This window comes from Dreissena polymorpha, chromosome 8, assembly GCF_020536995.1.
Source record: "Dreissena polymorpha isolate Duluth1 chromosome 8, UMN_Dpol_1.0, whole genome shotgun sequence".
NCBI lineage: Eukaryota > Metazoa > Mollusca > Bivalvia > Myida > Dreissenidae > Dreissena > Dreissena polymorpha.
The window spans coordinates 99,587,182-99,613,290 of record NC_068362.1 but is presented as its reverse complement, the minus strand read 5'-3'; the positions used below and the strand labels follow the sequence as shown (position 1 = coordinate 99,613,290).

Genomic DNA, 26,109 nt, shown 5'->3' with positions numbered 1-26,109 from the left:
TTGATATGCTAACAGACAATGTTCAGACACTGTCACCATGGAATGTCGTACGTATAGACACTGTTCACATGTATTGATATGCTAACAGACAATGTTCAGACACTGTCACCATGGAATGTCGTACGTATAGACACTGTTCACATGTATTGATATGCTAACAGACAATGTTCAGACACTGTCACCATGGAATGTCGTACGTATAGACACTGTTCACATGTATTGATATGCTAACAGACAATGTTCAGACACTGTCACCATGGAATGTCGTACGTATAGACACTGTTCACATGTATTGATATGCTAACAGACAATGTTCAGACACTGTCACCATGGAATGTCGTACGTATAGACACTGTTCACATGTATTGATATGCTAACAGACAATGTTCATACACTGTCACCATGGAATGTCGTACGTATAGACACTGTTCACATGTATTGATATGCTAACAGACAATGTTCAGACACTGTCACCATGGAATGTCGTACGTATAGACACTGTTCACATGTATTGATATGCTAACAGACAATGTTCAGACACTGTCACCATGGAATGTCGTACGTATAGACACTGTTCACATGTATTGATTGCTATGCTTAAAGACAATGTTCAGACACTGTCAACATGCATTGTCTTACGTATAGACACTGCTCACATGTATTGATATGCTTATAGACACTGCTCACACGTGTTGCTATGCTTAAAGACAATATTCAGAAACTGTTAACATGCATTGTCTTACGTATAGACACTGCTCACATGTATTGATATGCTTATAGACACTGTTCACATGTATTGCTATGCTTATAGACAATATTCAGAAACTTTCAACATGCATTGTCTCACGTATAGACACTGTTAACGTGTGTTTATATGCTTACTGATGACATGAATTGCCTTACGTATAGATACTGTTCACATGTATTCATATACGGTTATATGTTAACGCTTCCCTTTATATCTATATGTGACTCCGAAGGACAAAGCAGTATTTGTTACAATCATTTCTCATCGCTTGCAGTCTATGTGTCATACATTTTATTATGAATTTAAAGGTTTTAAAGGTGACATGATTTATGAAATAATAAACGTTCCAGATTAAATCTGAACGGTATTAACATTTGCTTACACGTGTCAACCTAAAATTCGCAAATCACCGGAAATCTTTGAAACCCGGATATTTTCTCCGGCCCGGAAGGAGGGAGTTCACTGTATTCGACTATTTAACACTCACTCAATATAAAAACCTGCCGGTTATTTCAAATCCGCGAACTATAGTCCACCATATCTAATAAGCTATATATCAAAACCTCGATAACACCTGATAGTGGATCTATCACGTTCATCCCCTAGGTATTTTTGATAGATACATGTATTTGTAAACCGTTTACAAATAATGGTTTACTAGTAATTCATTTCTTTTGTTTGGAAATTGTCGTTGATCTGCCCAATCTAAAGCATTTCTAGACATTATCATAAGGCATCATCGTTGCCCAGAAAATGGTTCACCATTCCCGCGTCCCCATTGCCGACGTCACCTTGATCTCTCACCGACATAAAAGTCAACTGCCGTTGCGTTGACGACGCCTTGAACGAGCTGTGAGCGACGCGCCGCCGGCGCCGGCGTCGGGGCTTCGGCTGCTCCTCGGTCTTCAGCTTCTTCTCTTTGCCGAAATATTTGTCAACCCATCGCAACAGCAGCGGTACACCATCGCCCGTTGCAAAGCTGCACGGGTGCACTTTCCAGAATCGTTTTTGAAGGTATTCCTGTCCGCTTAGATCGGCGTAGAGTCGCTCTACCGTTATGTTGGTGGACAGGTCCTGCTTGTTGGCCACTATGGCAACCGGACATTTCAGGAGCTCGTCCTCGCACAGTGCTAGCTCAAGTTTTTTTAGTGCCAAGGCGTATCTGTAATCGATAAGCTAAGACATTACAGAGGTATATGCTCCGATTAAGTGGGGTGGACATGCATACGATTTCATCATTCAAGAAACCATCGTCAAAAATGGATCACAGTGGTAGACTCATATATCTAAACAAGCGTTCCTAGGCGACCAAAGTGAGGTTTCTAACTACTTTTTTATATAAGGACATAAATGCATAACAAATTTAAATGAGATGTACCATACAGATGTTGATTGTTATAAATTCTAATAAGTAGGAACTGGGTTCGAATCCATCTTACGGGGCGTTTATTATAAAAAAAGCATGATTATATGATTCGAGATAGTGTATATCGTTGCGTTTGAACTTATATAATGCAATCACAAATAACGTATCGTCTAACAGCATGTGAGACACTCACTTCCGCTCGCTGTCGCTGCAGTCAATAAAGAAGACAACGAGCGCCACCTCTTGGAGACAGAACAGGAAGTCGTCCCGCCGTTCTACAAGCCCGCCGATATCCCAGATCTCCCGGCTGCAAAGAACAACAACAAAACCATCAACAGATGCAGTTATAGATCAGAAACCCGTAAATACTAACTGTACGGTCCTACCAACACACACTCCCTCCAGCTCTAAAGCCTTCCGAAGAGCAAATTCTGTCGACCAGAAACAACTTAAACAGTTGCAGTTATTGATAACTTCAATTGTGAAGAACTTTAACTTTGTGCCTCCCCTTCTTCTCGGTCAACGCGCCCCCTATACGTCATACCTCCCGACTATTATGGATAACACTTACAACAAAAACAACAGACTTCATCCTCATATACAGAAAGTCATTAACTACTTGCTCATGTCGCCCAGCGTTTTTCAACAACAGCCGACAACTAAGAGTTTCTACAGCAGTAATATGTTACGAACCTGTTGATAATAAGTGTACAACCTTAAGGGTAAACTGCTAACTGCTACATTTAACGTCAGTTGCGCAATTTGCGCAATCAAGTGCACTATTACATTGTAATGCGCCATTTAACGTCATGTCCGCCATATAAAGTTTAGTGCAGCATTTAAAGTAAATTTCGCCATTTAACATCAAGTGCGACATCAAACATCAAGTGCGCCGTTTAACGGCCATTGCGCCAAACGGCAAGTTAGAAATGTCAACTGCACCATTCGACTTTCATCGCGAAATCAAGTGCGAACTTTACTGTCAGTGCACCAATTGACGTAAAGTTCGCCATTGACGTCAAGTTTGACATTGAATTTCAGCAAATTGTTAGCTATTTAACGTATAAAAGGTTATGTATGCCACGCGCGTTTTTTGAGTCCGGCGTTTGATAAGATGTCAAGTGCGACATTAAACGTCAAGTGCGACATGTAACCTCAAGCAAGGCATTTTATGTCACGCGCTTTTACGTAAAGTGCGACAAAAATCGTCGATGCGATATTTGACGTATTTGTAGCTATGCTCTTACCTCTTGCCGTATATCTCGACCACCTCGCTGTTGTAACCGTGGGTGGGGATGGTGGTAACCACTTCCTGCATCTTCAGGAAGTACAGCGCCGTCGTCTTCCCCGCTTCCGGTATCCCCAGAAACAATATCCGCTCCCCGGTGCGCACATCCTTACAGACTGTACCGCCCATTCGAAACTTCTGGTTCCCTTCGATTTTCGTTATTAAGTCGTTTCCTTATACAGTGATCGATCTTATAGTTTTAATAGGGGTTAACTTTCGTCGTGCGATCGTCTACTCAGCTTTGAACGGTTGCTTTGAACTATTACCATATTACCATTTGTGTCTTGACATAGGTGTTTGCTTAAATTTGTGTAAGCATTGCAAGATCGGAACGTTCACCATACCACTAAGAATAGAAATCACTGATCTTCATATATTCTTAATGGGTGTTATTAAATTATCTTAATTACATGACTGTTTCATGTCAAGTATATGTCGAATTCATCGTTGTTTTTTTATAATAAGTATCATATATAATATATATTCATGGATTCATTCATGAACGTGCACCTTTAACTTTTATTCCATTCGAAAGAAACCACTTGAAACTATTAAATGGATCACCGTTGTAGCTTATACAGTTACTAAAAAATTACAACGTTGTGTCCTTATAATCTTTCAGCAAATATATACACATAACAAGTTTAAAACCTGTTAATGTACTGCTTACAACGTTTTTGATAATTATTCCATAATTTACACTCAAATGTACACCGATCTCATACAATAACCGCGCAAAAACTGGAACTTCTTGAGAACTAATTACGTGAATAAAACATAGTTATGTATTTTCCTGATAAGGTCTTAGGTGAACAAGTAAAATTGAAATTTAATATACTATTGGAATCGACTACAGCCATTGTTTTGTTAGCCACCACTAAATACAAATCAATAGCGTGGTTTGTTTAAGTACTAAACATAGAAATTCGGTCTTTCGTTTCTTCATTTTTCAATACATTATTCGGTAAATTCTACCAACTTGACAGGGGCGGTTATTCAACATTCAAACAAGTTCATATTCGATTTACGTCCCTTAATTTCTCTTTCATTTAGTTACGTTGATATAAATATGTTTACATTTGTTCAATAACAATATTTATTTAGCCAGGTATGCTTCTCATAAATTTAATTTAAATTATTTCAGTGAAAAATTACCATAAAGCCTTACTTCTTATACATTCAACAGGAGTGTTAAGATTTTCCAACACTGTTAGCGACACGCTGAGAACATTGTGTAAGTCCATTATATGTTAATTGCAAGCTTAACAAATATCAGAAGTTTGCTTTATTCGTATGGCGATTATTAAAAGTTAAATCGTTTTTTCTCAATGCGAAATGCTCCGGATAAAAACTTTGGTTTAAAATCACACATTTGCGTTTTACTGGTTTCATTGATATTAACCCAAGAGAATTTGCAGGCGAAACACTGTTTCACTATTTTTACCATTTCTGTAATTTATTCCTTCTTTGCTGAATAAAGTTATTGTGTAGAAAATACTCTGAACAGACAGGCGTGCATATCAACTCATAAACTGGGTAAACTCTTTACAGTTTTTTTTCATATAACTTATGTTTGGGACATTATTAACACCTGGTTTATTGTTCTGATGAAGTTCATGCCAATGTTAACCCTATGCATGCTGGGAAATTTGTAGTCTGCTAAAATGTCGTCTGCTGAATTTCTAAAATTAGCATTTCCTTCGATTTTTTCAAAGAATACTTTTAGAATAGCAAACAGTTTGGATCCTGATGAGACGCCACGTTCTGTGGCGTCTCATCTGGATCCAAACTGTTTGCAAAAGCTATCAAAATTCGGAAAGGAAATGCTAATTTTAGAAATTCAGCAGACGACAGAGTTAATAATTAGCGGAGGATAAACAAAATTGTAATAAAGAGGATTGTGACCTGCCGATGAGATAACGTTGATGGTGATGTGAGAAATTATCATGTTTTATTAATACATTTGGGAGTTGTTGCGTTTGTGAATGTAAAACTTGATCAGCCAAAAAATAAGAGAAGGGTCAGAAATATTGACTGCAAAGAAAGCCAGATGCGACTTGAAAATAATTAGTATCATTCATGAAAATCACTGTTGGGACTGAAATTTTAGTCCAGAAAAGAGATGAATTCTAAAAAGAACATGGAATTAAAGATGCATATTGTCTTTGAATAAAGATAGGACAATAGGGACTGGAAAATAAATTTAACACAGCAATTCATAGAAATATACGATGTCCACAATTGTGGCGTTCAACAATATTAAAAGTCAGTCTTACGTATGGTATGATCATTGCAAAGTAGCAAGTCAATGGTTCGTGTAGAGAGAACCATTACGGCCTTCGAAGCTTTGCATGTTCAATCTCTGGACAACACGCGCGAGAAAACGCGAAACGTGAGATCATGATGTAAGATAACGAAAAAGCATCTCTCATCGCATCCTAATCTCCTGCCTTCGCACAGTTCTTCGCGTTGTCGGCCTGGTTTATTCAGAAGTCGAAATCATCGCCGGCTCATATGAAAGAGGAAGGCTAGAGCGCGAATTTATTATTGCGATCTTAAAACCCGCGATATTTTCAAGCGAAAGGAAGAAAACACGATGCTAGATCGCAATATTATTCTCGTGGTTCTTGCTCTTTCTTGCCTTCGCATCGTGTTTTCGCCTTTTGCAATGGTAATCCAATAGTGCGAAATCAGGATGGCTGACCGTAAAATCACGTTGCGGAATTGAGTTTTTACTATCGTGACGTCGCATAGCGTTTTCGCATGTTCGACCATTGAGCATAAGAGGGCGTATATGTGAAAACACGATGCAAGGGCAGCAGATTACCATGAGAGAAAATGATACCAATTTCGCGTTCTCGCATCGTGATCTCCCGTTCTCGCATCGCGATCTCCCGTTCTCGCATCGTGATCTCCCGTTCTCGCATCGTGATCTCCCGTTCTCGCATCGTGATCTCCCGTTCTCATATCGTGATCTCCCGTTCTCGCTTCGTGATCTCCCGTTCTCGCATCGTGATTTCCCGTTCTCGCATCGTGATCTCCCTTTCTCGCATCGTGATCTCCCGTTCTCGCATCGTGATCTCCCGTTCTCGCATCGTGATCTGCCGTTCTCGCATCGTGATCTCCCGTTTTCGCATCGTGATCTCGCGTTCAAACATTGTGATCTCCCATTCTCGTATCGTGACCTCCCGTACTCACATCGTGATCTCCCTTTTTTCACATGGTGATCTCCCTTTCTCGCATCGTGATCTCCCTTTCTCACATCGTGATCTCCTGTTCTCGCATCGTGATCTCCCTTTGTCACAAATTGATCTCCCTTTATCGCATTGTGATCTCCCTTTCTCACATCGTGATCTCCCTTTCTAGAATCGTGATATCCCTTTCTCAAATCGTGATTTCACGTTCTCGCATCGTGATCTCCCTTTCTGACATCGTGATCTCCCTTTCTGACATCGTGATCTCCCTTTCTCGCATCGTGATCTCCCATTCTCGTATCGTTACCTCCCTTTCTCGCATCGTGCTCTCCCTTTCTCACATCGTGATCTCCCTTTCTCACATCGTGATCTCCCGTTCTCGCTTCGTGATCTCCCGTTCTCGCATCGTGATCTCCCGTTCTCGCATCATGATCTCCCGTTCTCGCATCGTGATCTCCCGTTCTCGCATCGTGATCTCCCGTTCTCGCATCGTGATCTCCCTTTCTCACATCGTGATCTCCCGTTCTCGCTTCGTGATCTCCCGTTCTCGCATCGTGATCTCCCGTTCTCGCATCGTGATCTCCCGTTCTCGCATCGTGATCTCCCGTTCTCGCATCGCGATCTCCCGTTTTCGCATCGTGATCTCCCGTTCTCGCATCGTGATCTCCCGTTCTCGCATCGTGATCTCCCGTTCTCGCATCGTGATCTCCCGTTCTCGCATCGTGATCTTCCGTTCTCACATCGTGATCTCCCGTTCTCGCATCGTGATGTCCCGTTCTCACATCGTGATCTCCGCTCCTTCATATCGCGTTCCCTTGTTACCGCGCTTGTAATCCTGATAGCGTTAATGCGGAACTACGAGTGGCATTCGTCCGGTAGCTGTTCTTTTGCTAACTGATATTTAACGGCGTCGTTACTTTGATCATCATAAAAAACATTTCGGTGCGTGAATATCTTTAAAATGGTGCGCTGTCTAATTATCGTTGATTCTTTAAAACGTCGACCAAGCATACTTAAACTACACGTTTACCATTAATCGCATTAACATAGTGTAAAATTGGGTTAAATATTTATTGGTGATCAACATTTAAAGTAGATGATTTCACATAATAGGTTATCATTTCTTCTGCGGCACAATGTTGAGTAAGCAAAAGTAAAAAATTCCATCAAAACAGTATTGATGTAGGTGTAAACTTATACATTGGTTATTTGCTGTTAAGTTTATTATGTCAAAACTTGTTTCTTGTATGTGCATATACATTTGTGACCTTGCGAGTTTACATGGCAACATTGAACTATTGTTTAAATATAAATAAACTAGTATAATGAGGTACAAAAAATAAATTCAAAGTAGCATTTGAAATTACAAGAAATCGAGGCGGTTTTATGACATCTAAAAAAATGCTTAAAAAATCATGTCTCTTGCCTCATGTCTGGAAATTTTAACAGTTTTCGAAGTTGCGTTTTAAGAGCCCGCATTTCATTAAAACATGCAAGTACATACATGCATTAAGCTCCATTTTCCTAGAGCACGGATCAAATGTCTAGTATTCGAAATAATGTCACGTTTAGGACGTCCACACATCCCTGCAGGTTAAATTACACTCATTCAGATTCCCATAGGGTCCCTTTACAAAACTGACAACTTTCAACGCATTTTTCTTGCTTTTCCGACGCATCATTTTTCCGATCCTAGTATCATTTTAAAGATGGACCTGCAATTTTCCAATACTTGCAATAAAAAAATACCGCCTCGCATCATTTTAGAAAATAAACCGATCTCTTATACACCCTCGTAAAAAAACGTGTTTCGAAAACCTAATTTCGACAAAAGCCGTACACACTAGAAAACATTCCCCCTCCCCAAAAAGATCATCTTTTAAGTTAGATTCCAATCCAAGGCATCAAAGTACTTCAGAAACATACAGGATATTACAAATAACTACAAAAGACGTGTCTCACATTGTTAAATGGCTTTTATTCAAGAAGAGAACATGTACTCTTTAGACATAGGCACTTCTTTCGTGGACCACGGAGTGATACACAATTATTTAGTGTAATGTAACCTGTGCAATCTAAATGTATCCGTAGTTAAGTAAAGGAATCAACAAAGAACACCTTCATATTTCACTTTAATGATTTATTTGTATCTAAAAATGGATAGTGAACACAAATTCATTACAAGTTAAAAAAAATAACATTGACATTCGTTGTTTATAATCAAAATAAATCGAAAATATGTATAAGAATGACACATAGCTTGTCGTATTAAGTTTCAACGATTTGATTTAATTTAAATTGAAACGTGTCTTTTATCAAAGAGTAATTTGTTTGTACGTGTTTTCAAATAGTAAGCAATCAAAATTCAATATGATAGAAACATGAAAATATCTAATAATTTGGAAACAGAACACAAACACAAATAAAAAGCAAAACAAATTGTGAAAAAATTATGGCGAAATGTTCACCGTAATATAAAGTATACACATGAGATTTGAGTCATGCTCTGTGAAAAGGGGGTTTAATGGGTGTGCGTAAAGTGTCGTCCCAGATCAGGTTGTGCAGTCCGCACAGGCTAATCAGGGATGACACATTCCGCTTTTTTGATATTGTCTGTTTAAAGAAAGTCTCTTCTTAGCAAATACCCAGTCTAGGCATACAGTGTCGTCTCTGATTAGACTGTGCGGACTGCACAGACTAATCTGGGACGACACTTTACGCACATGCATTATGCCCAGTTTTCTCAGAACGCGACACATATATACAGGGAACTTGGTCATATGTACAGAGAACTAATATCGATATTCCGATGTATATACTTCATAACAATGTCTATTCATATGCCGACATACATTTATCTATCAATGATTTGTGCGGAATGTTCACCGAAATATAAAGTATACACATCAAGTTACACTTGATTTCCACATCAAGTTACACTTGATTTCAGCAGTGCTCTGTGAAAAGAGGGTTTAATGCATGTGCGTAAAGTGTCCGCTTCTATGTAATTTTCTGTTTAAAGAAAGTCTCTTTTTTGGCAAAAAAAACAACAGTTTAGGCGGAAAGTGTCGTCCCTGATTAGCTAATCTGGGACGACACTTAACGCACATGCATTAAAGCCCCTTTCACAAAGCACGGCTCATTCATAATTGAAACTTCGGAACTTCCAACATTTAACACTGATTCTCTGGTTTGCCTGTTTGAAGCAGCATAATAAATCCTTACGTATCAAATAAACTTGTATTTTAATTTGCTGAATTCGTTCCAAAGCCAAATAAATAGAGTTCAAGATCAAATAATCGTGCGTGACAATTATAACCGCAAATAATATAGTTCTTTTCAACACCGCTTGTTAACTGAAGAACGTCCAAAGCAAACACAGCTTTTCATAACGTATTGACATAATATAATGGTACATAGACATCGAAGACTTTCTTTCGTCATCCGGTCCCATAACATTGGTATAATGGACAATGTCGATTTGAAAATAGCAACAAATGGTAAACTTTGATTCAAAGGACACCATTTAATGACGCGTCTTATCGGGTTTTTATATCTTTAATTTAACAAATATTTGTTTAATCTGTCAATGTGAGGAGACAATAAACATGAATGAAGGAAAGTTGACCAACATTCGCGCGAGTGTATCAAAAGAACATGTTTGATTTCATATTTCGAAAACGCGAAAAGACATAAACGGATTCATACCATAATACAGAGCCAAATAAAAGATTTTTAATGTGTTTATACCAGGGCCTACGGTGTTCCTAAAAAATAAGAAGTCAACAAAAATATGTGATGTCGCAAATTCCCGTAAAGCACCTCATGTTTTTATATTCACACGACATTAATATCCGAAAGCTAGGTAGTAATGTGAGATTGAAGGGGTTAGGAAGTCCACATATAAGAAATATGTGCTTCAACCTCTTGTGTCGCGAAAGAAGGGCAAGGTCAAATCAAGGTTGAAATAGATACGGAATATCACGCTAGTCAATTGTTCCAAGAGTTTGTACCACTCGAGTGGCTTGTGTGATGACGTATCAAACGAGAGGCGGAGCCTCGAGTGTGATGCGAAATAGCACAAGCCACGAGAGTGATACAAACTCTTGGAACAATTGACTAGCGTAATATTCCTTTTATTTTATACAACATCTAACGAAACCAGTTAACAATTGCATTTTTTACTTTATCAAAACTAACAAAACAATGACTAAAACGGTACGCCATAGTTTATTTTAGACGCGTATGAATACAGTTTATGTAAATTAACACAGGTTTCCGACACGCTTACCGTAATGCAATCGTTAATCCAATGTTTATAACAATTAAGTTGACACCTTTAATCCGATGTTTATAACAAAAACGTTGAAACCATATGCACTTCTACCTCTATCTTCCATGTTTTTATCGAACATTAGTTTAGACCAAACTATTTTATTATATTCTTATACATTTATGCATTGTAAACACACACTCCAAAATACGTTTTGAATTCGTTCGACGTTTTTAACAAATAGTTTACTGTTTAAAAACACCACGTCCGACAGGTCCTTAAATTCCATAGAGTTTAGATAAAAATATTGTGTTTCGTCGCAGAAATGACGTCGCACGATGTACTACCTAATATATTTCGTAATATAAAATATTTCTATTTTTGGTGCGCGTAATGTGACGTCATTAAATGGGTCGAAGTAGTCCGGCTAGTATGGTAATACGAAACAGCGAGTAGCGTCAAACGGGATTTTTTATTTCAACAATTGATACAACCTGTATTTTGTTAAAAGAATTAAACAGGTATATAATAAACAAGAAATATCTTTAAAAAAGATATACGGCGTTGATTGTGGCCGATGTTTATGAACGATCAAAAGTTATCTCTATGAGATAAAACGTAGCGGATGCCTTTTTTCTGCGCATTTCTTAGCTACGTCACAAGCAAATCAATCACGGGGTGATGCGCCAGATTTCGTGGCTTATTTTGCTTTATGTGATATTATTACTCAGAAATCTATATTTACAGAATAGAAAAACACAAGAAACATGAAAATAAACGAGTGCATATAGGTCAGCCGGCAATACTCGAATCTTATTTAATTGCATAATTATAGTATAGTGAATTATTGTGCTCATGCTTAATAAACTGGTCTAAATGGATAAAAAAAATTATTTAATTTTATCAAAATTGGTCCTTATCATGCAAATGTTGAAAACATATTAAAAATCGATGATTGACATACCACAATAATATCGCCGAATATCTTTATTTAGTATCTTTCTGATCAAAACAGACTTCAAGTGCACAAAGTTTACGAGACGGCGTTTATATAAAGATTTCTGCAACTGACCGCAAACTGACCTTGATACCTTGCGGATTGGAATGCAATGCATTAAAGGTAGGTAACATTTCTGCTGCTGAAACGACGGCTTGTTTACGCCAACTGTACACGACCAAGGCAACAGCTGTGCCTAAAATATTGATATATCGACAAAGCGACTAAACGAACTATTTACTCCATCAGACAAAAATAGCATAGATTCCATTTTTTTCCTTCAATGAAAAGATCGCAACCCCTTCTGCGAACTCCGGTGATGAACTGTATATAAACTCTGACTTTCACACACTGGCCGCGAATTGACCCGAAACCTCGCGGGTTGAAATGCAATGCAAGTAAGTACTAAATATGAGAATATAGTCTTTAGTATAAACGCTTTTGCGCTGGTAATTCTCTGAAAATAAAAGGTGAACGCACAAACTGTATTTATGTCAAAAATTGATTGTAAAACTGTTCTATCTATTGAGCCTTTTCATTAGAGATGAAATTGTTTCATGCAGTAAAACAGTGATACAAAGACGCGGATATGTTTCCAATGTTCTGGTGTTATACTCAAATCAGCCAATGGAATAAATGAAGTGTATTCATTCGTACCTAGCCGCGGGAAATTTTATTTGATTATTATTGGATACTTACAAAGGTCAAGTCAGGGTGAAAAGCTGGCTTAATACAGCTTACACCGAAAAACTGTCTCCGCAAGGGTAATTGTCGACTTAAAGTGTAATAAAAACAGTTGCAAAAAAAAACAAAAAAATCTGGTTACTACAGCTATCAACGCCGTATACGAATACACATAATACAACGCTCTCGACGAAACCCTATGGTAACTTAAAAGTCCTCTGGTACCCGATCTAAACATTAGAATACTGTAACCGAACAAGAACACGAAGCATAACAAACGAACCGATGACGGTCAAACAGTAAGTGTGGGACAAGTCAGATCTGCTTTCAAGCAATATAATAGGCCAGTGAAATCAGATCATATAAGCATGTCTTCACGTCACAACGGGTGTTCACAAAACTATTCGGGTAAAATGACAAATATGGAATACCATAGGCACTTACAATCTGCTTTTGGGCAGTTAGCATGATGTGTTATTACCTAAACCCCGTGCTGATGAAAATATAACGTGGCATCATTGTGCGTCGAGAAATAATATGCAAGTGCTTTTTAAAAATTAATTCTACTGTGTGTATGTTTATCAATTACATATGTATCATATGCCCGTAATTTATAAAATGCTTATAGTATGTATAAATTCTAAACTGACGTACTAACCGCATAAATACAAATATACTCGAACAACAATTTATAGCTATGCAAATGTTGTAAATAAAAAAAATAAAACACGCGAAAAACCGTCTTTGGAAATCATAATCATTATGGAGACATAGTATCTTTAGCAAAGCCATACATATATCAGAACAGATGAAAAAACATTTTTACAAACCCTCCCTCACAATAAAATGTAAAACCAATCAAACAAAGAATCGGAACAAAATGAAGAAAGCATTCTATGATACGAATCGCATCACACTACATTCAAACATCTATTTACGTTCAAAAATAAGGCAATTTGGCCCAGAGATCCTCACAAAATACAAATATATGTATTGACGCGATGTCTAGTTTGATAGACTTGTTAGAAAGGCATTAAGATCTACGACAAACGCCGGATAAGCCATCTTGGAAAGGAAAAGCTGTTGTCTAGATGGTCGACATCGACGCGTTCATATCGATCTTGTTTCAAAGATAAGAGCCTGTCAACTGGGATATATCAAGTTATCCCGTATAGACCTGCAAAAATTTGATAAAAATACATCGAAGCAGGAAGTTTAAAATAGCCGAGGGACAAAGAATTTCGGTATGATGCACTTCGAGAACAAACAAATAAACAAAGGTGGAACAATTTCTCTACATAAGAATGAAAGTAGAATCCATAAAAAATGACGGAGTTTGTTTGAGGGGTCGGGGTGGATGGGGAAGGGTTGAGTGGTGGCTGGGGTGACAAACTGTTAATACAGTTATAATTCTTGATGTGTTTGAACGTATACGATCAAATGACCGTTTCCTGACCCTCTTTGACGGATATCATTCTCGGAAAATATGATACTTTAATGGACTATATTAATGCAATTTCGTACGTTCTTTTATAGAATGAAATACATTTTGATAAAAAAAAACAGTGGGAATCATTTTGGCAAACTATTGTTCGCATGCGTTCGAAGGCCCATAAAACAGGATCGGGCTAACTGTAACACGAAACTAGGTGTTTTAAATAAATACGTATCTCCTAATCTCGTTTAATATCATGTACCAGTTGTGATTTTTTAATCAATATAAACTAATAATTGTAAAAAATACGGTATTTTATATAAAAAAAATCGGCAATCACGGTTGACGGTCCCTTTAACAGTATTCGTAGTTGTGTTTTAACATTCCGCATTTTATTAAAACATGCATGTACATACATGCATTTAGCTCCATTTTTCAAGAGATTCAATCATGTGTAGTATTCGAAATAATGTCACGTTTAGGACGTCCATACATCCCTTAAGGTTAAATTACACTAATTCCGATTCCCATAGGGTCTCATTATAAACATACAACTTTCAACGCATTTTTCTTGCTTTTCCGACGCATCAACGTAGAAAACGTGTTTCGGCAGCCTAATTTCGACAAAAGCCCCACACACTAGAACACCCCCCCCCAAAAGCTCACCTTTGAAGTAAGCTTCCAATCCAATGCATCAAAGTACCAAAGACACATACAGGATATTACAAATAACCACAAAAGACGTGCCTCACATTGTTAAATGGCTTTAATTCAAGAAGAGAAAAGGAACTCTTTAGAAAAAGGCACTATTTTCGACCACGGAGGGATACACCATGATTTAGGGTAATGTAACATGTATAATCTAAATGTTTCCGTAGTTAGATTAAGGAATCAACGAAGAACACCTTTATATTTCACTTTAATGATTTATTTGTATCTAAAAATGGATAGTGAACACAAATTCATTACAAGTTTAAAAAGCAATAACATTGATATTCGTTGTTAATAATCAAAATTTGAAAGAATTTCCATGAAAATAATGCGGAAGTATGTATAAGAGTGACACATAGTTGGTCGTATAAGTTTCAACGATATGATTTAATTTTAATTAAAACGTTTATCAAAGAGTAATTTGTTTGTACGTGTTTTAAAATAGTTAGCAATCAAAACTGATAGAAACATGAAAAGATCTAATAATTTGGAAACAAAACACAAACACAAATAAAAAGCAAAACAAATTGTGGAAACATTATGGGTAAGGCACACCCAAGTTCAATGCCAAAACACTGATAAAAATAATAAAAATGCAAATAATACTACTTTCTAAGACAAAACATGAGCACACGGTTGTTAACAACAACAAAAGACAAAATATTTGAAAAATAACATGAATATAAGGATATAAGTGAGAAAAAATGATTTTTAGCAATATATTCACTTTGCATAATGTGCTTGGCTTTTCTTTCCAGATTTTAATTAATCTGGAAGCTTTGATCAAGTTCGATTTTTTTTCTGAAACTGACTATAAAATGGATTGTGTGTTTGTGTTTTTCAATATATATTCACGTTTCAGATTTCACGAATATTTGTTGGTTTTCATGTCGAGAGAAAAAAAAATCGCGGATAGACAAATCAACGTTATTTTACAGGCAAGCGCATAATATCAAAATCATTATATTTTTCAAACAAAAATACATTTCTGTTAATTCTGTCGTTCAGGGATAATTTTAACTCAACCGCAAAGTGTGACACTTGACCGTTACAATTAAACTGCATCGGAGAAATACATTTGAGTCGCGTTCTGAGATAACTGGGCATAATGCATGTGCTTAAAGTGTCGTCCCAGATTAGCCTGTGCAGTCCATACAGGCTAAGCAGGGGCGACACATTCCGCTTTAATAAAATTTGTCATTTAAATGAAGTCACTTCTTAGCAAAAAATCAAATTTAGGCGGAAAGTGTAGTTCCAGACTGCACATGCTTGTCTGCGACGACACTTTACGCACATGCATTATGTCCAGTTTTCTCAGAACATGACTCTTTAGAGCTCACCGGAATACCTTTATCTAGCAATTCTCGGTAATAACTGTTGGCTTATTAATGAAAAATCAAAGAATTATGCTAAGGTACTAGCGAATCTGGTTTTACAAACAATCCTAGATTGTCTTAAAAATTAAAGTATGACAACAAACTATCAAATTCCAATATGTTGGATTTAAACATACACACATTGCATAACGAAGAACAAAAATATATGGAATGTAGAAGGCCACAATTATGCTATATTCTTAAACACTTCATTAGTAGACATATATTCACGAATATCAGCACTTAACTCGATCATTGATCTTTTCAAATTATCGAAATGCTTGGACGTAAGATTAGATTTTTGGTTAGCACAATACTCATTATTCTCTTGCTGTTTTAAGTGTTTGAACAATTTACTTGTTTTTCAAAGTACAAAACCGACTATTTTAAAAAGCGAATGCACACTCACAATCGTCTTTAATAATGCAAGTCATCAACCAATATAATTATCAGTTTTTAAACAAAAAAGATGATAAATTGAATATTAATTAGGTCCGTTGAAGAACATTATGCTTTTTTAAATCATTCAACCCAAATAAAACAAACATAAACTTTGCTCTGGCGAAGCATGAATTTGGACTCATTAATATAAAACAGTATGATGTTAAATTGCATATGCGGCATGAATATGTTAATTTACACCAACTAGCACTATAACAGTAAATACATGTAAGAAAATGTGATACGATTTTGGTAATATATAATCACAACCAGTTGCTTTATTCCAGTCACAACCAACGAGTGTTCTATTACATGTTCTACAAATCCAAAGTGTTTGTACTTTATTAAACTCGAAAAGATTACCACGTAAAATATATGTACCAAATATTACAAACGCACTCACCGTCCTGGATGTACATTTGTTAATGGAATCTTCAAATACAAAACGCGCCCTTATTCGTTATTTGCTTATTTCTCGCTCCATAATTATAACAAAACCGTATTTAAAAAATCAAAATCAAAAACACACAAATGATATGAAATTTTGTTTAAAGCTATAAACACACGCATGTTTATAAAACATGAATCGCCATCTTAAAGATGAACTCCGTCTGTTACATAAAAACATAATTTGATTTCGTAATGTCAAAAATTCATAAAACAAACTTATTTTAAACATAATTTATACTACACAGCTCAGAAAATATAGAATAAAAATGTATAAAATATATATTACCTTTTCACAACCAGTAAAATAAAATTAACATCTAGTAACATGGATATATACTACCTAATATACCTAACAAAATCATTTAATTTACATGCCACAAAAGCATAAATATAACACTATCATTGAACAAGGCTTAACAATTTATAACCAGCATAATTTTGATATATAGATGCAATCATGTATATACGCATGACTAATTTTTTGACAAAAGCAAGTTTTGCGTATATTATAATGACGTCACCACAACAAGTCTCAGCTGACGTGCTTTCAGTTTTGATTTGATCAAGCGCTCGTTCGAACGACGTCAATTAACGATGCTCTGTAGAGGCCCCCGAAGTATCCGGACGTGACCAAGTTATCACGAGCCTATGAAGTCATAAAAGTGACGTCACGAAAACGACCACTCCTCTTTGCAAAGGCCCTCTTTGCAGGCTTGGCAGAGCTCGGAGTTGTGCTGGTTACGGGGTTTACCCACTCGCCGGTCGATTCGGAGAGGGGAGCGCACGAAGCCGTAGTAGATCTGTCCCACACGGTTGTACACGTTGCCGACCACCTAGCATTAGAAAGAAAAAAATGTGGTTGTGATAATTTAACGCTAGACTTAAATTTCCAGTAAGCGTTCAGATACTAATTTTGAGATTGGCACGATGTTAATATCTGAACAGAACACAACGGTTAAATAACTATTTGAAAAACATGCCTGTTAATACATTAAACTGCCTAACACACTGATTTTTTTTACGAAATTTTACACGTGTTACGATTCGAAAAAACATTTAAGAGCACTTTAATGCAATCGAATATGTGCATAGTGCAATACTGTGCAAGATCAATTTATGATTTTCTTTGATAGTTTGTTTTATAATTTAGATTCAAAACGATATCTTCATTATTTTCAATAAATCGTTGTTAATGAGGCGAAACAGCGCGTAAAGGAAATGTGCCTGATTTACAGGTATCGAGTCATGGCTGATTTGCAGTTCTTTTAAAATATGTGATGAGTCCTCACTTTGTACCGTCTTCACTTAACACTGATATGTATTACACCATACGTGATCAAGCATGGGTTCATTCGTAATGGATAGCTAAGTAAATTTCAGTATATATTGCATGTGCGTGCATATTATTGTCAATCTTTGAAATAAACTTTTAAGAGCATTAGCAAAACTTAATCTAATATAACATATAAAGCATCTTCATATTGTAAATGATATTTTTGTACTCTCAAGATAGGGTATATTATATTGCCAACTCACAATGGTATTTGGTAGCCAATAGGCCAAAACGTTTTCATTCAAGAGAACTAACATATGAAACATAAGCTTACGTTTACCTTTTATTTACTTGACACTTGCATGCTTATAAGGTTTTGTTACGTATGCACACTTGATGATGGTTTTCATGGTCGTGTTGAGGGAAGTCTTTTTGATTAACCGTGACTCGTTCGTGCTTTGTAAATCTTCCCTTATAATTTGTTTTTTAAAATATTCCGGTCGTGTGTTTGGAACATTTTCATGCAAATTCTACTATAGAAGGCTGTATCAGTACTGGTTATTATTTACAGATATCAGTGGTGACTTTGATATGTTGTCCGACTAAAAACCGAGAGGTCAATAGTTTGATTCGCACTGTGGGAGCAGTATTTAGATTACCCCTAGGAAACCAAGTATTGGTTCTACCCAAGAAATGGACTCAATAGCGTGTCAATTCGTCTCCAGCGTTAGATGAAGTTGAGCTAAAATAAAAAAAGTTTACACTAAACTAAAAAATATTTAACGTCTGAACTGCGTGCGCCGTTACCTTAACGACTTCCTCCGGGTACCACATGGCGTGCTCGAACTTTCCGGTCTTGCACTTCTGGCACTGTTGTCCGTACAGCTTGAACATCACGCAGCCGGAGTTTGTGGCATAGTTAAGCTCGAACCAGAAGATCACGCGGCCTTTCATGGATGTCCACCCATGGCCGCAGTCCTAAAACACAGAGGCGCACAACGTTAACCCATTTATGCCTAGCGTCTAGAAAAAAAGGCCTCTGCAAACAGCGTAGACCCAGATGATTCTGCGCTGTTTGCTTAAAGGAATTTCTGTAAGAAATATTCTAAATATAGAAAATAATATACTAGACATCCCTAATTTTAGAAATAAATTGATCCAATTTAGAAGATTGGGAGAGTCCACTTGGCATAAATGGGTTAAAGATTGGAGGTGGTGGTGCTGTGTTTGTGTGTTATTTTTTATTAGCGTGCAGGTCATCTGTATCTTCTTGCATGTTCTACTATGTAGGGGATCAGATAAACGTTTAATGGCTCCGAAAAAAAACTGCAATCACTTCCAAAGCTCATAGTTACGTTTGGATAGGCCTTAATACATATGCCCATCTTTTATTGAGCCTCGTTTTGGGAAAACGGGGTTTAAATAATAAAGCAGTCCACACAGGCTTATCCGAGACTTTCCGCTTGGATGGTATTTTTGTTTGAAGGAAGCAAAAATCCAGTCTATGCGGAAAGTTGCTTCTTTTGTAAGCCTGTGTGGACTTCATAGGCTATTCTTAGACGACACCTTACGCTTATGCATTAAGCCCTATTATCTCAGAGCACGGCGAATATTTAAATTTGTTGCAGATGAACGACAATCAATATTGACGCGTATTGAAATGAACTAACAAAACCACATTGAATTAGTTCAACTCGGTTGTATTATATTATTGTAAAGAAAAACAGTAGAGTCCACCTTTCCAAGTTTTCATAGACTGCAAAGAGGACTTGCTTTGACTACTCATCCGACAAGTACGATTCGACACTTGAACCGCCCACTTAAGATGATTTTAGAGCGCAAATTGATTGGAAAGTATGCTGTAGAACTGGTGAATTACGCAGACACCGACAGCAACACGATCTAACAAATGTAGTAGTGTAACGTCCCTGTGACTTTCTCTCTCTCTCTCTCTCTCCAAAATTTGTAAACATTGTGATACTGTATGTGACATAAGATATTAAAAGAAATGTATTCAAACTAATTGTAACTGTTTTTTTTTCAAACTGCTTTCATAAAGAAGCCATAAAATATTATCAAGATCTTTAGAAAGACACAAAGTAGGTAAAAAAAGGGTGTCTCTAAAACCACAAAGACGTTGATTAAACCACAACGTATCGCCCACCAGATGAAGCGGTTACCAGGGTGTGGGTGGGTCAAGGTTCGGGAACCAGAAGTGAGAGTTGCATGTCAGGTGAGTACAGTTTTGACCCTCTTCTAGAGGGAGCTGCTGTCAAGCGACAAAGTACCATCTCTTCACTAAATACCTCATTAACCCCATATTAAGGTATCATAAGGTGGGACCTTACCTGGCATGAGAACCGGACCTTGGCGCTGTCCTTGAACGTCCTCCATGTCTCCCCCGGGGGGTAGAACGTGGGTACGAGGCACCACATGTGGGGGAAGTACTGCGAGAACAGGCGGTCGAACTCACCGTGCCACACCAGCTCCATCCTGCAATACAGGAGAAAATAGCGATGCGATAGTTACTTGAAAAATAATAGATAGGGGGTGAGATATCGGTGAGATATGGCGAAGGGCAATAGCGTTGACACACGGTAAGTGGAAACCTCGTAGAGGTATAGAAATGAGTTATATGTGAGGTATTGCAACTGGAACTAGCGGTTATGAATGGAAGGAGGAAATAACTTAGAAATACGGAGAGGGGAATTAGAGATAAAATATGGAAAGGGGCGCAGAGATGAAACAGTAGGAGGAAATAATGGTGAGATTATATGAAGGGAAATAGCGTTGAGGTTAGGAACGTGAAAATGGCGATGTAGATTGAACAGTGGAAATAGCTCTGAGGTTCAGATAGGGATTATAGCGGTAAGATATGGAGGGAGAGGTAGAGGAATATACGGACAGTGGAAATAGCAGTTAGATATAGAGGGCTGAAATAGCGATGAGATACTGAGGGTTGAAATAGCGGTGAGATACTGAGGGTGTAAATAGCGGTGAGGTATTGAGGGTTGAAATAGCGGTGAGATACTGAGGGTTGAAATAGCGGTGAGATACTGAGGGTGTAAATAGCGGTGAGATACTGAGGGTTGAAATAGCAGTGAGGTACTGAGAGTTGAAATAGCGATGATATACTGAGAGTTGAAATAGCGGTGAGATACTGAGGGTGTAAATAGCGGTGAGATACTGAGGGTTGATATAGCGATGAGATACTGAGAGTGTAAATAGCGGTGGTTTGCGATGATAAATAGCGTTACAGCGTGAAAAGCGTTGAGATGTAGAGAGGAAAAGTAACGGATAGAGTGGGGACATAGATGTAATCATCGGGCTAAAGACGGACAGTATAAAGCGGTAGAATAAGGGAAGTGGAAATAGCGGTTGGATAAGCAGGGGGGTACTACAGGACAGAGGGGAGAAATAGACTTAATGTACGGAGTGTAAGACGCACAATATAGAGAGGGCTACTAGGTGGGATATGAGAGGGGGAACGGCGACGAGAAAAGGATGAAGATATTAAAACATACGTGGAGGAACAGCTGTGAGATACGGGTACAAACACATAAAGAGAAAAGAGGGGAGTTGAGATACGCACAATTATCACAATTGTTGTTGGTGTATATATCTTCATACATACAACTTTATCATTTGCTTGCGCACGGTCCCGACCCGGAGAAGTGAGGGGAACATTACGATGAGTTATAATGCGGGTTAGACAGTAGAATATCGGAGACGACAACTAATGGTGTTGGTCCGAATTTTGGTTTCACTGACAAGGGTTAATATATGATTTCAATGTTCCTTTTTTTCTTTATAAAATGTATACGTTTTACATTGAAATGGAAATTGATCGACATGTTTGAAAAAAATATCATGTGTACATATTTTACTGTTTTATACATCTTAAAAATAAACCATCCAGATATTGGATGCACTTTTATCTATGCCCCAGTACATTAGCATCCTTCATAACTTCTATGTCATTATCAAGCTATCTGACAAATAGCTCAAAATGCATGGCTGAATTTAATTATATCTACATGATGGGGTTGCCTAGTGGTAAATGGGATTATAACGTTTCCATATTTAGTTCACTGTAATTAGAGCAAATCAAAAATCCCAAACATTGTGCATTTTATAAACTAAATTAACTGCTACTTGTTCATTCATGTCTATCGTGCATGTTAAAAAAATACAATTGACACGCCGAAAAGTGTGAACATTTCCGTATAATAGTGCTGTGAATTGAACCAGTGTGTTCGAAGATTTATTGACATTTCCTAATCCCGTCTGTCATCCCAAATAAATCTGAAGATTCGGTTGTAATAAATGTACAAGATGTTTGTTTAAACAAGCGTTACACCACTTGGCAAGGCGAGTGCCCCATGCTTATCGCCATATTATACACTGTCACGTTGTCATCTGACATTTTTATTATGTGACTTGGTTGATAGCGATTTTGGATAGAAGAAAAAACTTGAAAATATATACAGGGAACTTGGTCACGTGTACAGAGAACTCATATCGATATTCTGATGTATATACTTCATAACAATGTCTATTCATTATATGTCTACATACATTTATTTATCAATGATGTGTGCGGAATGTTCACCGTAATATAAAGTATACACATGAGATTTGAGTCATAGTCTGTGAAAAGGAGGTTTAATGGATGTGCGTAAAGTGTCGTCCCAGATCAGGTTGTGCAGTCCGCACAGGCTTATCAGAGGCAACACTTTCCGCTTTTATGATAGTGTCTGTTTAAAGAAAGTCTCTTCTTAGCAAAAACCCAGTCTAGGCGTACAGTGTCGTCTCTGATTAGACTTTGCGGACTGCACAACCTGATCTGGGACGACACTTTACGCACATGCATTATGCCCAGTTTTCTCAGAACGCGACACATATATACAGGGAACTTGGTCATATGTACAGAGAACTTATATCGATATTCCGATTTATATTCCTATAACAATGTCTATTCATTATATGTCTACATACATTTATCTATCAATGATTTGTGCGGAATGTTCACCGAAATATAAAGTATACACGTGAGATTACAATTGATTTCAGCAATGCTCTGTGAAAAGGGGGTTTAATGCATGTGCGTAAAGTGTCCGCTTTTATGTAATTTTCTGTTTAAAGAAAGTCTCTTTTTGGCAAAAAAACAACAACAGTTTAGGCGGAAAGTGTCGTCCCTGATTAGCTTGTGGGGACTGCACGCTAATCTGGGACGACACTTAACGCACATGCATTAAAAAGCCCTAATTAAAATCCCTTTCACAAAGCACGGCTCATTCATAATTGCAACTTCGGAACTTCCGACATTTAACACTGATTCTCTGGTTTGCCTGTTTGAAGCAGCATAATAAATCCTTACGTATCAAATAAACTTGTATTTTAATTTGCTGAATTCGTTCCAAAGCCAAATAAATAGAGTGTAAGATCACATAAATGTGCGTGACAATTATAACTGCAAATAGTATAGTTCTTGTCAACACCGCTTGTTAACTGAAGAACGTCCAAAGCAAACACATCTTCTCATAACGTATTGACATAATATAATGGTACATAGACATCGAAGACTTTATTTCGTCATCCGGTCCCATAACTTTGTTATAATGGACAATGTCGATTTGAAAATAGCAACAAATGGTAAACTTTGATTCAAAGGACACCATTTAATGACGCGTCTTATCGGGTTTTTATATCTTTAATTTGACAAATATTTGTTTAATCTGTCAATGTGAGGAGACAATTAACATGAATGAAGGAAAGTTGACCAACATTCGCGCGAGTGTATCAAAAGAACATGTTTGATTTCATATTTCGAAAACGTGAATAGACATAAACGGATTCATACCATGGAACAAAGCCAAATAAAAGATTTTTGAAGTGTTTATACCAAGGCCTACGGTGTTCCTAAAAAATAAGAAGTCAACAAAAATATGTGATGTCGCAAATTTCCGTAAGGCACCTCATGTTTTTATATTCACACGACATTAATATCCGAAAGCTAGGTAGTAATATGAGATAGAAGGGGTTAGGAAGTCCACATATAAGAAATATGTACTTCAACCTCTTTTGTCGCGAAAGAAGGGCAAGGTCAAATCAAGGTGGAAATATAAAACTGTCTCCGCAAGGGTAATTGTCGACTTAAAGTGTAATAAAAACAGTTGCAAATAAACCAAAAAAATCCGGTTGCTTAAGCTATTTACGCCGTATACGAATACACATAATACAACGCTGTCGACGAAACCCTATGGTAACTTAAAAGTCCACTGGTACCCGATCTTAACATTACAATATTGTAACCGAACAAGAACACGAAGCATAGCAAACGAACCGATGACGGTCAAACAGTAAGTGTGGGACAAGTCAGATCTGCTTTCAAGCAATAGAATAGGCCAGTGAAATCAGATCATATACGCATGTCTTCACGTCACAACGGGTGTTCACAAAACTGTTCGGGTAAAATGACAAATATGGAATACCATAGGCACTTACAATCTGCTTTTGGGCAGTTAGCATGATGTGTTATTACCTAAACCCCGTGCTGATGAAAATATAACGTGGCATCATTGTGCGTCGAGAAATAATATGCAAGTGCTTTTTAAAAATTAATTCTACTGTGTGTATTTTTATCAATTACATATGTATTATATGCCCGTAATTTATAAAATGCTTATAGTATGTATAAATTCTAAACTGACGTACTAACCGCATAAATACAAATATACTCGAACAACAATTTATAGCTATGCAAATGTTGTAAATAAAAAAAATAAAACACGCGAAAAACCGTCTTTAGAAATCATAATCATTATAGAGACATAGTATCTTTAGCACAGCCATACATATATCAGAACAGATGAAAAAACATTTTTACAAACCCTCCCTAAAAATAAAATGTAAAACCAATCAAACAAAGAATCGGAACAAAATGAAGAAAGCATTCTATGATACGAATCGCATCACACTACATTCAAACATCTATTTACGTTAAAAAATAAGGCAATTTGGCCCAGAGATCCTCACAAACTACAAATATATGTATTGACGCGATGTCTAGTTTGATAGACTTGTTAGAAAGGCATTAAGATCTACGACAAACGCCGGATAAGCCATCTTGGAAAGGAAAAGCTGTTGTCTAGATGGTCGACATCGACGCGTTCATATCGATCTTGTTTCAAAGATAAGAGCCTGTCAACTGGGATATATCAAGTTATCCCGTATAGACCTGCAAAAATTTGATAAAAATACATCGAAGCAGGAAGTTTAAAATAGCCGAGGGACAAAGAATTTCGGTATGATGCACTTCGAGAACAAACAAATAAACAAAGGTGGAACAATTTCTCTACATAAGAATGAAAGAAGAATCCATAAAAAATGACGGAGTTTGTTTGAGGGGTCGGGGTGGATGGGGTAGGGTTGAGTGCATATTTTAAAATCATTCTTGCCAAACAGCACTGATTCGACTTATTGATGAGTGGCTCAAAGATGTAGATAACGGTAATTGTATTGGTTCTGTTTTTATTGACATGAAAAAAGCTTTTGAATTAGTAGATCATGAAATTCTGTTATACAAACTAAAACTTCATCACTTTTCGGATGGTACCTTGTCCCTTTTTCATTCTTATCTTAGTCAAAGACAACAATGCGTTAAACTAGGAACTAGTTTTTCTACCCCTCTTACTATAAAGAGTGGTGTCCCTCAAGGTTCTATTTTGGGCCCTCTCTTGTTTCTAATTTATATAAATGATATTGGGTTATTACTAAACCAATCAGACATAGACTTGTATGCTGATGACTCGACACTACATGCTACAGGGGCCAATCCTTCAGAAATTCAAACTAACTTACAAAATGATAT

At 37.1% G+C, this 26,109-nt stretch overlaps 3 protein-coding genes across 3 annotated transcripts; all 3 read right to left on the bottom strand.

The window, feature by feature from the left end:
* Positions 1-1,205: 1,205 nt before the first annotated feature.
* On the bottom strand, positions 1,206-6,350 carry LOC127840761 (uncharacterized). The gene is made up of 4 exons (XM_052369176.1): positions 6,230-6,350; positions 3,362-3,575; positions 2,308-2,421; positions 1,206-1,910 (listed from the first exon to the last, which is right to left on the bottom strand). The coding sequence occupies exons 1-4, from the start codon at positions 6,348-6,350 to the stop codon at positions 1,475-1,477; spliced, it is 885 nt and encodes a 294-aa protein (XP_052225136.1). The 3' UTR covers positions 1,206-1,474.
* Positions 6,351-6,365: 15 nt separating this feature from the next.
* LOC127840759 (uncharacterized) lies at positions 6,366-7,317 on the bottom strand. The gene is made up of 3 exons (XM_052369175.1): positions 7,106-7,317; positions 6,804-6,928; positions 6,366-6,595 (listed from the first exon to the last, which is right to left on the bottom strand). The coding sequence occupies exons 1-3, from the start codon at positions 7,315-7,317 to the stop codon at positions 6,366-6,368; spliced, it is 567 nt and encodes a 188-aa protein (XP_052225135.1).
* Positions 7,318-17,435: 10,118 nt separating this feature from the next.
* On the bottom strand, positions 17,436-20,737 carry LOC127841379 (receptor-transporting protein 3-like). The gene is made up of 3 exons (XM_052370188.1): positions 20,585-20,737; positions 19,044-19,214; positions 17,436-17,796 (listed from the first exon to the last, which is right to left on the bottom strand). The coding sequence occupies exons 1-3, from the start codon at positions 20,726-20,728 to the stop codon at positions 17,632-17,634; spliced, it is 480 nt and encodes a 159-aa protein (XP_052226148.1). The 5' UTR covers positions 20,729-20,737; the 3' UTR covers positions 17,436-17,631.
* Positions 20,738-26,109: the final 5,372 nt, after the last annotated feature.

Excerpts from the sequence above, each read along its gene's own strand:
- LOC127841379 (XM_052370188.1), bottom strand. The coding sequence starts at position 20,728 with ATGGAGCTGGTGTGGCACGGTGAGTTCGACCGCCTGTTCTCGCAGTAC. Across the intron at positions 19,215-20,584 it reads AGGTCCGGTTCTCATGCCAG|GACTGCGGCCATGGGTGGAC; the intron begins GTAAGGTCCCAC and ends TCTGTGTTTTAG. Across the intron at positions 17,797-19,043 it reads ACCCGGAGGAAGTCGTTAAG|GTGGTCGGCAACGTGTACAA; the intron begins GTAACGGCGCAC and ends TTCTAATGCTAG.
- LOC127840761 (XM_052369176.1), bottom strand. The coding sequence starts at position 6,350 with ATGCGAGAACGGGAGATCACGATGCGAGAACGGGAGATCACGATGCGA. Across the intron at positions 3,576-6,229 it reads TGGTATCATTTTCTCTCATG|GAAACGACTTAATAACGAAA; the intron begins GTAATCTGCTGC and ends TCACTGTATAAG. Across the intron at positions 1,911-2,307 it reads TGCAGCGACAGCGAGCGGAA|ATACGCCTTGGCACTAAAAA; the intron begins GTGAGTGTCTCA and ends TATCGATTACAG.
- LOC127840759 (XM_052369175.1), bottom strand. The coding sequence starts at position 7,317 with ATGCGAGAACGGGAGATCACGATGCGAGAACGGGAGATCACGATGCGA. Across the intron at positions 6,929-7,105 it reads CGAGAACGGGAGATCACGAT|GGAGAGCACGATGCGAGAAA; the intron begins GTGAGAAAGGGA and ends GATGTGAGAAAG. Across the intron at positions 6,596-6,803 it reads GGAGATCACGATGCGAGAAC|TACGGGAGGTCACGATACGA; the intron begins GTGAAATCACGA and ends TCACGATGTGAG.